Consider the following 14,681-nt stretch of genomic DNA (forward strand, 5'->3'; position numbering starts at 1 on the left):
GCCTACACAAACACAGGGAGGAGAGTAGAAGATATAATAGAAAGAGAAATGTGCAAATTGGAAGGAAATGCTCGTGGCTTCTTCGAGCTTTTGTTCGCAACAGCTGATTTCCTCCAGTGCACTGGCCTTACAATTGCTTTGTGTTCACTCCAATTGAAGGTTAAAACGTTCAACTTTATTTTTGGTCTCTTAGCATTCGTTGAAGCGCTGATAGAACAAAAGAATCTCGGTGGGTTTTGCCTTGTAAAAGGGCCAGTCATACTGAACTTTGCAAGTGTGGATAAAGACGAGGAGGATGGACGAACACTTATCACTTGGCAACCATGGTGAGAACGGCCAATTAACTCCAGCGAGCTGCACAAGAATGGGACCCTCTGATGTTCCGTTCATGACGATTCTCAAATATAATCGAAGGGGGCCTGTCTGTTTATAAGAATATTCTGGCCCAGAAGAAAAAAGAGCACCAACAACTACCCATAACTATGTTCTTCACTCGGAAAAAAGACACTTTCACCTTCAGCGGAAAAAGATGCTTCAGCAGAGCCGCGCCAGGACGAAGCCGAAGACGCACGGCAAGAGGAACTGTAAAATGCGCGTGAGTCACTATTAATAATTTCTTATGTGTCCGACCTTGTAGATTGATCATTAAAATAAAGTTTGTTATTTCTAAAAGCTATCATATTTTTCTAAAAATATATAATGAACGAACCCCCGCGTTAAACGAGGGAACACTGTACATGTCTCACATAAGGATTGTGGATGATGGGCAACGTTCTAAAAAAAAAAAAGGGGGAGTTTTCCTTTAAGAGGTCGCATAGATTTAGACGTTGCACTCTTACGCAATACGTGGCGGTACGCTGTTAAACCAAGAGAGAGAAGAAAGAGAAGATGCTTCCGGAAGTACACAACACAACACAACACAACACACACCGAGCACGCTCATTTCCTCCGGGCATGTCCAAACGTTTGGGAGAGGTAATGACTTTTGTTATTGTTGTTAACGTTGTAAGCATGACATGAACCAAGGATGAGTCACGTGTTAGTGAGACAGTGTGGTGGTGTTTTATGCATGCCAGCTAATAGTAACATTAGCATGTCAACACTTCGAAAAGGAAGTGATGCAGCTGACAAAGCAGCAGACCTCTCTCTCCTGGCAGTGAGCTAGCCAGTTATCCATTTGAGCTGCAGTCTACAGTGGCTTGCAACAACGTTTTAGTCAAGAGCTCAGACTACAAAAAGGGCATGTACATGTTGCTGGGGGAAATGATGAAAAACATCATGCAGAAGATGATGTTGGTTCACAAAACTCTAAATATTTTATAGTTGTTTGCTGGCGGATGAAGTATGACAAAGCGTATTATTAAGGGAGTACTTTCATGTAGTCATTTTCAAACTTTTTCTAATTTTTAGGGCGACACGAGCACTTTCCTACAGGTTTTAAGTTTCACTTTCTAGAGGGGCATGGCAACTAAATATTTTTACTTTCGAGTTCTTCCTGGATCCTCCTCCTTGATGACAGAGTCCAGCTCTGTAACCCAATATATTGCTCTTATTTTTAATTACAATTTGAAAAGTTGAAATGGTGTGATCATTGACAACTTCTCCGATAGCAACGAGGTCCAAGCAGCCAGGAAGAAAGGTTTCGCAAATAAGTGAGCATGTGGTTCATATATAGCAAGTTCTAACCTTGAAGATGACCAATTTTACAACTTTTCTGATGAGGACTTCCTTGTTCGCGCTTCTTAATCGACTAAACAGAGGTAGGGAATATGTATGAAGTGATACACATTTCACACTCGCCTTTTAGATCATGGAAGCTGTAAAGGAAGAAGTGAAGTCATATTTACCAGGCATACCTGATGCCTTGCTGTCTATGATGCTTGACGAGGCTGGAGTGGAGTGCTTGGAAGATCTTCATACGGTGGAGGAGAAGGATCTGGTCAAATACCTGAAACCACCCGAGTGTCGAAAACTGCTGAATGGCATTAAGAAAGGTACATTTCTATTTTGTATCTCACATGTCTCTTTTTGAACAAGGGCCTCATTTTCTATTTACCGAGAATATGTTTGATTGATGTAGTTTTGTGATCAGTCCATTCTGGAGCTATCGTCTCATCTCAAGTGGTTGATGCCTTTGAAAGCCAATAGCCTCCAAACAAGAAAAACACAACACTTCACACAATAACGCACGTTCTAGTGGTTCTCAACCGGTTTGGCTGCGGACCCGCCATCAACCTTCAATGACAAAAGGCGACCCAAATTGCAGAATTTTTTTTTTTACGCAAACTTCTCAAATATATTATTTATTTAATACATTTTATGGATTTATTTAAAATGTAAATATAAAAGGGACTGCCAGTATAATGATCATTTCAGGAAGTTTTTATCTGCAAATTCAAAGATTATTTGAACAGAAAGTGTGCAAGTGTGGTTGCTCTGATTCAACACTCACTAGGTAAGTTTAATAATATTAATAATTAATATCCTGGAGACCAACCCTCTGCCTTGGTCAATAGACTGAATTAGGCATGAAATGCCTCCCAGTACCGTCATACTGTACCTGGTAGTCTTCATTGTGGGCGGAATTCCCCAACTGAACACACCGTGAGCTTTCACTTTATGCCAGAATAGACCTGTGACTTTTTTTTCCCAGGGAGTCTACAAGCCACCGCCACTCGCAAAGGCTGCAGGAGATTGCTAAGGAGGCGGCGAAGGATGCTCATTGGTGGGGGTTTCATTGTGGACCGTCCGGACAGAAAAGGCAGGACGGCGCTGCATGAGGCAGCCGAAGCCGGCAGTGTGGACTGCCTGAAGGAGATTTTGTCTTTCGGCGCTGTGACTGGTACCAGAACACATGTTATGTCCCATTAGAAATAGTCCAGAAACCTATTTAACAAACACATCAAACTAGCAGAAAGACCCACACTGTGTGAACACAGGCAGGTAACCAACAATAGGTGGTACAATAGATCCTTTAAATGCCAAAAACCATGTTCCATGTCTCCAGCCAGCTCATCCTCGGAGTTCCACGCCTACGTCAACTCTACCACCTTTAAGAGGGAGTCTGCATGCTACCTGGCAGCGCAGCGTGGCTACCTGGCAGCAGTCCACATCCTCCTGAAAGCTGGCGCCAACATCAACCAGTGCACCAACGACCTTGCTTGTCCTCTCTATGCAGGTAAAACACCAGGTGTGTGTTATCAGATTGTGTGTGGAGCTCACTGTCATTGTGTGCAGCGGTCAGGAGCAACCACAAGGATGTGGTGCAGCTGCTAGTGACCAAAGGCGCCAAGGTCAAAGCAACGCACACGGCTTCCTGCTGGACCTGCCTTCATGTGGCCGTGCATAATGTGACTGACTATTACGCGCTACTGCCGGGGGTATGCTACAGTCTAAAACCTTGTCTTTTGTAGGGTTCCACTGGTGTCTTGCGCATGCTGGCGCCCGTGGCCGACCTGGAGGCACGCAATGACCGCAGAATCACAGCTCTCTTCCTGGCTGCAGAAGTTGGACAGCAGGAATGTCTGGAGATCCTCGTGAATGCTGGTAAGAATGTCTCAGTAGAGCTCAGGCCGCCACCACGGTTCAACTATCCGAAAAGTATTGGTCTTGCTTTCATGCTGCTTCCCTACAGTGGCGTAGGTGGTGCTAATGCACATCATGCAGTCAGTGTCAACTGCCACCCGGCACACGCCTCCAACCAACAAACTCTTATCAAGCCTTGTGTTGTGACTTAAAGGTGCCAACGTCAACACCAAGGCTGCCACCGGGTGCACCCCACTGCTGATTGCCTCTGAGGAGGATCACATGGAATGTGTGGACTTCCTGTTGGATCACGGGGCCGACCCGAACAAAGCCTGTATTCAAGCTTGGCCGAGGCTTCCCATTCACGCCGCCGCCCAGTTTGGCCATTGCGAGTACTGACAGACTTGACTGCGTCGTGTTTTGTGGACGTGCTGCTTTTTGCCATGGTAACATGTCGTTTATGTCCACAGTATCCTCAGGAGACTCATACCCGTCACGGACCGTGTCTGCGACCGCGGCATGGACTTGGTGAGTCCGCTCTACTTAGCTGTGCAAAGCGACAAACTGGAGGCTGTGGAGCTGCTTCTGCGTGAAGGTTTCAGCCCCTATGGACAAGATTGCACCTGCCTCCTAGGCTTCAACTCGCCATTCTCCGCAGCCTTATGTAGCAAGTAAGAGCTGCGCTTTCACCACCTCACATGCTTGTCAGCAGTTGCTGATGAATATGTTAACATTGACTTTGGTCAAGTTTTTTATTAACAGGCGTGTTGACGCTGCTGTTGGAGGCCGGAGTCCGTCTGAGCGAAAAGGAATGGACTCACGTGTTCACTCTCCACTTTGAGGAGTCGCTGAAGGAGGTGCTCACTTGCAGATGGATCCTGCCTCCGCAGATCCTGAGTGACGAATTTGGTGTGATGCGTCGCAAGGGCGTGACTGTGCTGAGGCTGCAGGAGCTGAGGGACATGTTGTGCGTGGCACTCAACAACATTCACTCTGCCGCCTACTGGCTTCCCCAGCTGCTGAAGGCGGGACTCGAACCTACATTGCTGCTGCAACCATGCATGTGTGTCTTTCTCCCTTTCACACATTGTCCTCGTTTATTTGCTTCTTCACCTCGTTCCTTCTGTCTGCCTTGCAGGCTGGAGGAGGCCCACAGCGACGTTCTCAATTATCTCCTCCACTTTGTAAACTGGTCCACATTGTCGGCCTCTTTGAAAGTCATTCTGTGTCGAAGACAGGCAGAGACGACGTGGCGACCACACCCACAGTTTGGTACCACAACCTAAGATGATATTTTGCTTATGTGAGCATTTCCAAAGTGTTGTAAAGTGAAGCTCTTCTCTTCCGTCCAGACTCCACCCCCAGTCTGTCTGACTTGTGCCGGCTGCAGGTCAGATCACTGATTGGACCGGACCTCGTCATGAGGACAGACCATGTCCAGCTGCTCCCCGTGCCCTCCTGCCTCCACGACTTCCTTGGGTTCAGGGACATTCCGGAGCCCTATTATGATGAGCTGTCATTTGTAGATCACAGACAGGGAACACACCAGCACAGACATGTTCTGTAACATTCCGTAATGTGGGAATCTTTGGCCAAATGGAGCAGCAACGGGAAAGTTGATCCCTGTCTTGAAATAAAATTGACGTTGTTTTGAACAAAGTTGGTCTACATAGGTGGCCTCATTACATTTAACCAACTTATGGTTTTTATATGAACCAGAAGGAGCTTTTGTTTAATTCAACAAAATGAAAGTGTGTGCTCTGTTGACATATTTCTATGCTGTTTGTTTGCTTCATAGCATTGGTCCAAATCATTGCCAGTCACATGAACAGCATCTCTGATTGTTGGACGACACGTTTTCAGGGGCTTAGCAAGGAGGGTTCTTGTACTATTTGTAAGGTAAGACAAATAAATTGCAAATCAATAATAGCTAACAAAAATATAAATGAATGCCAAATACATGACAATTAGCAAGCCATGTTAATAAAGGTTAAATAATAAAACAAATTAAATGCCAAAACAGCTGCAATAATGACTTCAGATCTTTGGTTGACACATCACAGCATATCATAGAAGTCCCCATGCACATATACTTGTAGCATAGGAATAACATCATCCTTAACATTCCTCATTTGCATTAACGAAAGTCACCCGGTCAAACTGAGCTTTATATGAAGCCAAATCAAGTTCTGGTTTAAGCATGTTTAAACATGTTTTTCGTGCCATTTAATAAAATTCAACCATCAACTAGCCTGTTTTCTTGGATAAAGGTTGTACCTTTCTGAGAAAAATGAAGTCTTGTGTTTCTTGTCCTGACCAAACGAAATGACAAACATGGCCGTGTTTTGTTGTTTCAAGGCCTGGTTTAACCTGAGACCAGCCAAGGACAAGCGTCCACGGTGTATTGTAAAGTGAGGAGGATGTTGATATTACACTGAAATGGTCGCTAAAAAAAGAAGTGAGGTAAGGGAGGATCGAATGGAGCGCTGCAGTGTGACACACAAGCTCCCCCAAATCTGTACGGACATCCAAGAAAGACAAAGAGCCTGCGGCACTGTTCTGTTATTATTTTCAATGTAACACAGACTACCAGAATAAAGGGTGTCAGTAAATAATGCAAGCTTTCTTCTACAGATGTCAAAATCTCTTGCAAAAAAAGCAAACGCTTTCAGACTGGAACTATTTAATACTATTTAATAAAAGGGTCTGAAAGGTTCTTAGCAGGTTAGCAGACCACTAAGGAGGAGGAGGTATTATATGACGTTAATTTTAAGGTAATGATGAAGCAAAGACGATCAAGCAGTTGTTAAAAACATGAAAAACGTGTAATTTTGTCTTTGTCTTTGATTTTGTCTTAAAAATATTCTTGCAAAAACAGGTCTTAAAGGTGAATAAAGACTGGTAGTGACTCACATTACCCTATTGCCATATGAAAGTGAAATCATTTTTTACAAGTATACTCATTAGCTGTGACAAATTCGTCCTAGGTCGACTGATGAGTTGCAGCAGTGTGCTCGTGAGACATGCTGTACCTCATGATGACCACAAGGTGGCAGTGCTCACATGTTTTGTGGCTACATTTCCTTTGGGACTACTTTTTCGTTTTGGTTGAAATAAAGAAGTGTTTTATTGCTGTTGATTGATGCCTCAAAGTATTTATTCCTCCAGCAAATACTGTCATATAAAAAGACCAACAGGCTGAGTAGTCACACAAGGACTGATGTGACGTGTACATCTACATTGGCCGAATTAATATTTCATATTGCATTTTATTCCTAACGCTCGGTTTAAAAAGTGAGCATATCTAGCGTATTCCCTCGGCTCAAAATCTATCTCGCATATAGATGGATAATATCATCAGGGAATGCTAGCGGATCAGCGCCATCTTGAATAAGCTGCTGTTGTCATTCTGCTGCTTGAATTATTCTTGCTCCCAGGTCCAGCAGGTTCTCAATAAATGGTGACGCCATCTCCAAATAAATAGTGAAACAGCGGCACTTTCATAGACGATTTTAAGATGAAAGTCTGGTTCATAACCTGGTCGGGACCAGGTTATGAGCTTAGCCTAGGTTACCATGGTGATATAGCCGCTTTCAAAGAGAGCTACCTTCGTTAAACAGGCAAGCCTGGCTTTACACTCAACACACCTCGCTCACCTACTAAACTTACGTTTGTGTTGTGTGAGTCCGTTTGTTGTTTTTCTTCCACATGACTGTAAATGACATTTCTGATGCTGTGCTTTGAATACATGCTAGCATACATGTAATACAGATATCCTCAAAGTTTTATAATCGTTAAACAAATGCTCAATGACTTATGGACAATTAGTTACTAAATCCTAATGATGTTTTGCTTAATGGCGGCCATGTTTATTAACCAAACTTGCTCGTGTCAGTCTCCAACGTCAATCCAACATATGGGGGTCAAACTTTGATGTCTAATAACAGCACCACCGCCTGGTGTTTTCCATCCATCCATCCATTTTCTATGCCACTTGTCCTCACTAGGGTCACGGGGGTATGCTGGAGCCTATCCCAGCACATTTTGGGTGAGGGGGGGCGTACACCCCGGACTGGTCCGGCTGGTGTTTTCATCTGAAAAATAATAGCACAGGCAACACAGTACAGGTTTTGACAAAGTTTTGACAATTTTGTGCGCAGTTAGCTTACCCTGTCATACATACAGTTATGAGGTAACTGTACAGATTACTTCCTGATTCATGGAGGATGACTACGGTGCTGTAGCCACTAAAAAAATAACTTGCTTTATCCGGATCCTCACCAAAATAGAACATGTACTTTGTTGGCTCATACCGTACACCTATACTGTACAAAGTTCCATAGAAATCGGTTAAGTCAGGTATTTTCTAATGTGTGTGTTGACAAACGGGGGTGGGCACAGACCTGAGGCACAATGCGCTGCAACATGTCTGTTTGTGGTGTATGCAAAGCACACAGCGAGGAGAGGGGGCGAATCACAAGTGAAGAAATACGTCAAAGTATTTCGAGAAAGGCCAAAGACACTCCCTAAACTGTTAGGGTTGTTAACACATGCACTGACTGTGTTCTCTGGACTGACTCATCATGAGGGAAGGCAGGATGTATCCCAGGGGAAGGTTGGCTAAGCGTCTGTTTAAAGGCTTTTCTCTCTGTTTAATTTGGGAAGGCTCAAATTGCCGTTCATTGATAATGCTGATGGGGCCCACTTGTACTATCAGTTCCCAGCCTAGTTAGTGTAATGTGCACGAAAAACATCCTAACATGTAATTACAGGAAAATTAGTACAGATCTGAATCACCCATAACCACATTAAGACAATATTATCATATCTCACGTATCGCTATAACCCCTTTGTATTAAGGCTGTGACGAGACACCTAACTCACGAGACGCGACTGGGACCACGAGAACGAGCCCAGACGAGATTTTAACGTGAATTTTAAGAAAAGGGCAATTGAAAAATATGACTGGACAAACAGGGGGGCCTCACGGTGGTTAGCAAGTTGGCCACACAGTCAGGAGATGGGGAAGATCTGGGTTCGACTCTCCGTTGGGCATTTCTGTGTGGAGTTTGCATGTTCTCCCCGTGTGTGTGTGGGTTTTCTCCGGGTACTCCGGTTTCCTCCCACATTCCAAAAACATGCATGTTAGGTTAATTGGAGACTCTAAATTGTCCATAGGTATGAATGTGAGTGTGAATGGTTGTTTGTCTATATGTGCCCTGCCATTGGCTGGCGACCAGTCCAGGGTGTACCCGCCTCTCGCCCGAAAACAGCTGGGATAGGCTCCAGCATACCCACGACCCTACTGAGGATAAGCGGCATAGAAAATGGATGGATGGATGGATGGACTGGACAAACGTTTTTATTTAAACGCATCAAAAAACAACATTTTAGTGTGACAAACATGCAAAAAATTGAACTAAGTATGACATTTTTTTCCTACTTTAGAAATCTGTTACAGCTACCTGTCAGCTGAAGTTGCTAGTTACATTGAGTAACTCCGCATCGGTTTTCTCCAAACCACGCCAACAAGTTTGTTTCGCTCCCGTCATCCGGAATCAATCTGCACAATAACATGAATAGTCCAATGAGTGAGAGGGGAGGGGCAGCGGTGGAAAAGATCATGATAGATTACGCATTTTGATGTTGTTTTAAGCACGTGAATTAAAAAAGAAATTAATAATCACTTTTTATGAGACATTCGGAGGCCCCTGGAAATTTCGGGTCCTCAGGCAATAGTCTGTGTTTGCCTAATGGTCAGTCCAGCCCTGGCTGTGGGGTGTGCTTTATCACAATGTTTGCTGTGTGTTGCAGAGGCAAAGCGGACCAGAAGCTGTGCTGCTCAGGTTGCCAGGTAGCACCGAATAGGATTTTATTTGTATAGAAGTTAAAAAATACTGAAACAGATGGGAGCGGGAGGACTACGGGAAAGAAGGGCAAAATATGAGAGTTTCCCGGGGAAAAAGGGAGGGTTGACAGGTATTCTACTGTACTACATTACAGTCACATTGTAGCCTATTTGCTGAAGAAAAACAAATCAAACGGATAGTTGGCAGAGCTCCAGACTTTACTTTAAGACGTGTAGTGAAGCCTCTTTTTTTTTTAATTACTGTTAAGTGTTCTTTTGCAGGCAGTGGGTCAGAGGCAGTCTTGCGCCCATGAGGAAGAAGGTTTTTCATTGGTTACGCCTCTTCTCTCAAAGTGGAGCAAACAAGTGAGGTAGATTCCTCACGTTTGGTGCTCATAAGCAGGCTCTAGGGACACATATTGCTGGTAGAACATCATTCAAAAGTCACTTTTACATAATTGGAGACCTTCAACTCCTGGATAGTGGTCTATTGTGTCAGCTGCACTTACAGGGCTCGTTATTTTTAAGTGACAGAGGACAACAACAAGAGTAACTTGATAACCCTCAGGGTAGTTCTCCTCTATGGGATGTGACTTCTCCGACAGATTTGAACCAAGAAGAAGGGAGCACAAAGTCCTTTCAAACCCATTCTTGTCTTCCTAATCGGCTCCAGATTTGTGCAGTGAGAGCGCTGTCAAGAGTGTCGTGTTCAGCTGCAGTATCAGCTGTCATGGATTGGAATCGGATCAAAGCGAGACAGTGAAAAGATTGGGATCCACTCCCTGACCCTCCCCTCGGGCCTAGGAATGGGAGTGGTCGATTAGCCTCGTATGGGTAGTGCTGCACTATTTCGGACAACAAGCATTTCTTGTATGGTGCTTTTCATAGTGTTCACATGCAGCACCTTCATCCAAGCGCATGGACATCACTCAGTTGATTGTTCACTGAATTTAACATTGTCAGATAGCGGAATTAAGTCATCCATCCACCATTCTTGTACGGTGAATCATGAACAACTACCCCCTTCCTCCTCCTCCTCCGATCTGCTGCCCAATTTATCTGCAATCCTCGGCGACGCAGATCTAATTTCAGCCTCTTAGCACCACAAACAGGAAGGAAAAGCTTGCTGATAAACAGCCGCAATGATGAGGAATGGGAGGGCGGAAAGTCAATATGGTAAGCGGGAATATGCAAAAGGAGAGTTGCTGTCTAACACAAAATTCCATTAAGGCTACTAATTCCTGTGGCAAACGAGTTGAAAGACAATGTACTGTATGTAAATGTGGAATATTGCATCATATAATTATTAACAATGTATTGTTAAGGTCTTCTGGCACTGCAACCACGGAGGACATCACCATTTTCAGCATCTTATGGCACGCCACAGGGTTTTGTCGGCCGGCCCCTTTTAATTCCATTACTGTTTGGATTTTAAAACCTTTATTTAGGTGTTCCCTTACAGGGCACTAACCCATATTTGGTACCTTCAACTTAAGCAGAAAAATACATGCCAAACGTCTCACTAGAAGCCACTTTTAGTGATTTGTCCCATCTTTAATCAGCGAACAGCGCAAAACTGTAAAGGTAATAATACGAACAAGAACAAAAATGTCAAAAAAAGAGTTAAAGAGGAACACTACCTGGACCTCCAAAAAGTGTAGAAGTCACCAGGAAGAGGTTCTCTCTGGAATAGGGACAGGAAATCACCAAAAACTGCAAAAATCCAAGGCACTCTCTAACCCAGCTAAAATGCCTTTATTATTTTTTATGGCATGTCTTAATGGACCTTATTCAGCCCCAACGTGTTTCAGCCATCAGGCCTTCATCAGGGGGACAAACAAATGTCAAAACACGCCATGTGAGTTTAAATCAGATGTTCCACCAATAGGGCTTCTTCAAGTGTGTGTGTGTGTTGCGTGCGACGTGTGTGAGTGCATCGTTGAGAAGCCTGATGGCCTGTGGGTAAAAGCTGTTCGCCAGCCTTATGGTCCTGGACTTCAAACTCCTGTAGCGTCTGCCTGACGGTAGGAGTGTGAATAATGAGTGTTGTGGATGTGTGCTGTCCTTGATGAGGTTGTGTGTTCTTCGTAGGACTCTAGATTTATAAATGTCTTGCAATGAGGGGAGGGCTGCCCCAACAATGTTCTGTGAGGTCTTGATCACCCGCTGGAGTGCCTTCCTATCACGTGTTGTACAGTTACCGTACCAAACAGTGATGGAGGCGGTAAGGACACTTTCCATAGTGCATCTGTAGAAGCAACTCAGGATTTTGGTGGACATGACAAATTTCCTCAGTCTTCTCAGGAAGTACAGTCTCTTTTGGGACTTCTTCATAATTTGTTGGGTGTTGTGAGACCAGGTGAGGTCCTCGCTGATGAGTGTGCCAAGGAACTTGAAGGTTTTCACTATGTATATAGTGGTTTCAAAATACTCACAATGAGAACACAAGTAAACAAACTAAAAACAGCCCACAAAAAAGCTTAAAGTTAAAATACATGTAAGTAAATATTTTTTTTAATAAATTTTGAAAAGCTATCTGTTTTCTATGCCGCTTATCCTCACTAGCGTCACGGGGGTATGCTGAAGCCTATCCCAGCTACCTTCGGGCGAGAGGCGGGGTATCTGTTATATATATATATATATATAAAATACAAATAATATCCAATTTAATTTGGATAAAATACATAACTAATAAACTACAAAAATGTGGAGGGAAAACATTTATTATATAGGTATGTTATTATTTAAAATGTATTTATTTATTACTTATTTAAATTTGGATCAAACAAAATAAATGAATAATTAATTTAATGTGGACTTTTGTTATGTATTTTATTTAGATCAAATAAAATAATAGATAAATAATAATAAATATAGAAGTAATTTTTGGCATTGAAAAGTAAATGTTTAAAATGTCTACAACGTTTCTATAATATTTATTTTAAAACCTAAATGAGCTGCCTCCCAATTAATGCAACCTGCATTCACAATACAGTACAATGCTGAGTTGCTACAGTGACGTCACAATTTGGGGGTAAATGCGTGGAAGAGAGTTGATCCTGTGAATTAAAAAACAAACCTTGTGATTGACTCTTGCATAAATTCAAAGGTCAGGTGTAAAAATGCGTATGCCAGGGTAGAGGTCAAACATGAGAGATGGGGGGCCCACTGGTAACCCCCTCAGCATAGCACACTTGGGACTTAATGATGAGGGAATCCTATTTGAGGCCCACTAAGCTCTCAGCAGCTTGTAAAAGTCAACAAGCTGCCACTCACCTTTGCTTTCTGGCGCATCCACCTCCTCCACTTCCTGCTGCTCCTGCTTTTAACCTTAAATGTGCTCCTCCATCTTCTCTGGGACTCTGTCAGCACTTCAATCAGCCGCTATTGTGAAAAGAAATGTTAAAATATCACCGCATGTGGATGCACTTAATTTGATGCAAAACTACATTTAGTTAATCCAGTTAGGTTACAAGACAAGAATAAAGACTGAAGAGGCGCATTTTGCCTGTTAAAGACGTGTGATGACAATAAGTAATGTATACTAAGTAGCAGTGCACTGTTAAAATGGCAATAACAAAAAAGGAAGTTCCTACGCACTCGCACTGTAACTAAAGTGCATGTGCAGACAGTGATGCGCAGTGTCGGACATACTGTACTGTTCCTCTTTGAAGGCCTCTCTTGTTCCATGACCCCAAAAGACAAAATTGCTATGTTACGTGTGTGTGTGTGTGTGTGTGTGTGTTGTATCTACTGTAGGTCTCACACATGAACCGACAATGATGAATTTCCTCCACAATGAGAAGACACAATATTCATCACTGTCAGAGGCCACAATCAGGCCCACAATGGAGGTTCAGGATAAAAAGAGAGAAACATGAGCCTTTTCATCGCCGACAGCTTGCTTCATGTTAAATGAGAACTGTCCTGTATTAACTGTTGACTGGCCTGTACACATAAAACATAAAAGATGAATAAATTATACATATATATATATTATGGCTGTCAATCAATTACAATATTTAATCGTGATTAATCACATTTTGTCCATAGTTAATTCATAATTAATCACACTTAATTTCAGATAGAAGTTTTTATCTATAATAAGTAGGGATGTAGATCTCTTTATGGTAAACGATTTGATACGCAACGGCGATAACTACATTAACTTTTATGTAAAGGGATATTCATTTTGAAAATATGGGTCATTATTTTACTTGACATTCAGAAATCCACCAGTTTTTGCATGTTTAATGCTGGCGGTACTTTGTCCCATTTTGTTTGACGGTCCTTTGTCCCACGCTGTACAGATAGACTAAGTATAGCGTATTTTTACCGTTTTTCTTTCACCTCATTGTTAGTTGGAACATATAAACATGTCAATACTATGGTAATGATAATGGTTGAATTCATCTCGACCATACACACAAGTTACACTGGAGCACGTCACACAGCACAATTCACAGTTCCGCATTTCCAAAAAGGAGTAGGAAGAAACAAAGCTTATTTAATCCTACCCCTCATCAGTTTCACGTCAGTTGCAATACATTTGTTCACCTCCTGTATTCCAAAAGTACTTTTTGCCTTTTGTACATGCTCAGTCTAATAGAGACCCAAGTAGGCCTGTCACAATAATTGATAAATCAATTAATCAAATGATTAAAAAAAAACAAACGAAGTCGGTCATTTTGCTGGCCTCAATAAACTGACATGTGCATGCGTGTTTGTTGTCCTCTCTCTTAACCGCATAGGCTGGATGACAAGAAGGTTCACTCTGCACATCGGTGAAGTTAGTTTCATGTTGGACGTTGGATATTTGGCACGGGAAGAGTGTGTGGAAATATTTCCCCAGCGGACTGCTCACAGACACCAACCAGCCCTCTCCTGAACTAAACACGTCAAGGCGGCAACCGGAAACATTGACCTAAGTTGGCGAAAAAATTCTGATACTCTTACTGGCCACCGAATACGCGTACAGCAATAGCCAGTATAAGCTTGCTGGGTTAGCTTGGTTTAGCGGCGCATGCTAATGTGGCTGTGTGTGTGTGTGTGTGTGTGTGTGTGTGTGTGTACCACTCAGGCTGTATGAGCTATGCTTCAGTGCTTGTTAATGTAAGCCAGCGATTTAGGTTGGCCACTGACTTCATGCAAGTTGTGTGTGAAATAGGGACAACAGCCACAGCTTCAAGAGGCACTTGGTAGCTATCTCACTCAGCCATAGTTAAAGCCATAGAGCCATAGCGCGGCGCACATCCTGTCTAAGTGGTAATAAAATAAGGGTGTCATAAAAATAGCTTACATTAATAAA

General features: G+C 43.0%; 1 protein-coding gene across 3 annotated transcripts; it reads left to right on the forward strand.

The window, feature by feature from the left end:
- The first annotated feature begins 847 nt into the window (after positions 1-847).
- LOC129176762 (ankyrin repeat and SOCS box protein 3-like) lies at positions 848-6,477 on the forward strand. 3 transcript variants are annotated; one of them, XR_008569496.1, is made up of 12 exons: positions 848-975; positions 1,808-1,994; positions 2,654-2,842; positions 3,008-3,178; positions 3,238-3,350; positions 3,414-3,546; positions 3,740-3,917; positions 3,996-4,196; positions 4,274-4,588; positions 4,664-4,797; positions 4,878-5,424; positions 5,884-6,475. XR_008569496.1 is itself a non-coding variant. In XM_054767132.1 (11 exons), the coding sequence occupies exons 1-11, from the start codon at positions 889-891 to the stop codon at positions 5,090-5,092; spliced, it is 1,923 nt and encodes a 640-aa protein (XP_054623107.1). In that variant the 5' UTR covers positions 848-888; the 3' UTR covers positions 5,093-6,477. The 3 variants fall into 3 exon arrangements, 2 of the variants coding, with proteins under 2 accessions (XP_054623107.1, XP_054623108.1); XM_054767132.1 differs by having other exon boundaries at positions 4,878-6,477; XM_054767133.1 differs by lacking the exon at positions 5,884-6,475 and having other exon boundaries at positions 4,664-4,792; positions 4,878-5,038.
- The last annotated feature ends 8,204 nt before the right edge of the window (positions 6,478-14,681 follow it).

Source organism: Dunckerocampus dactyliophorus, chromosome 2 (assembly GCF_027744805.1).
Source record: "Dunckerocampus dactyliophorus isolate RoL2022-P2 chromosome 2, RoL_Ddac_1.1, whole genome shotgun sequence".
NCBI classification, from domain to species: Eukaryota; Metazoa; Chordata; class Actinopteri; order Syngnathiformes; family Syngnathidae; genus Dunckerocampus; species Dunckerocampus dactyliophorus.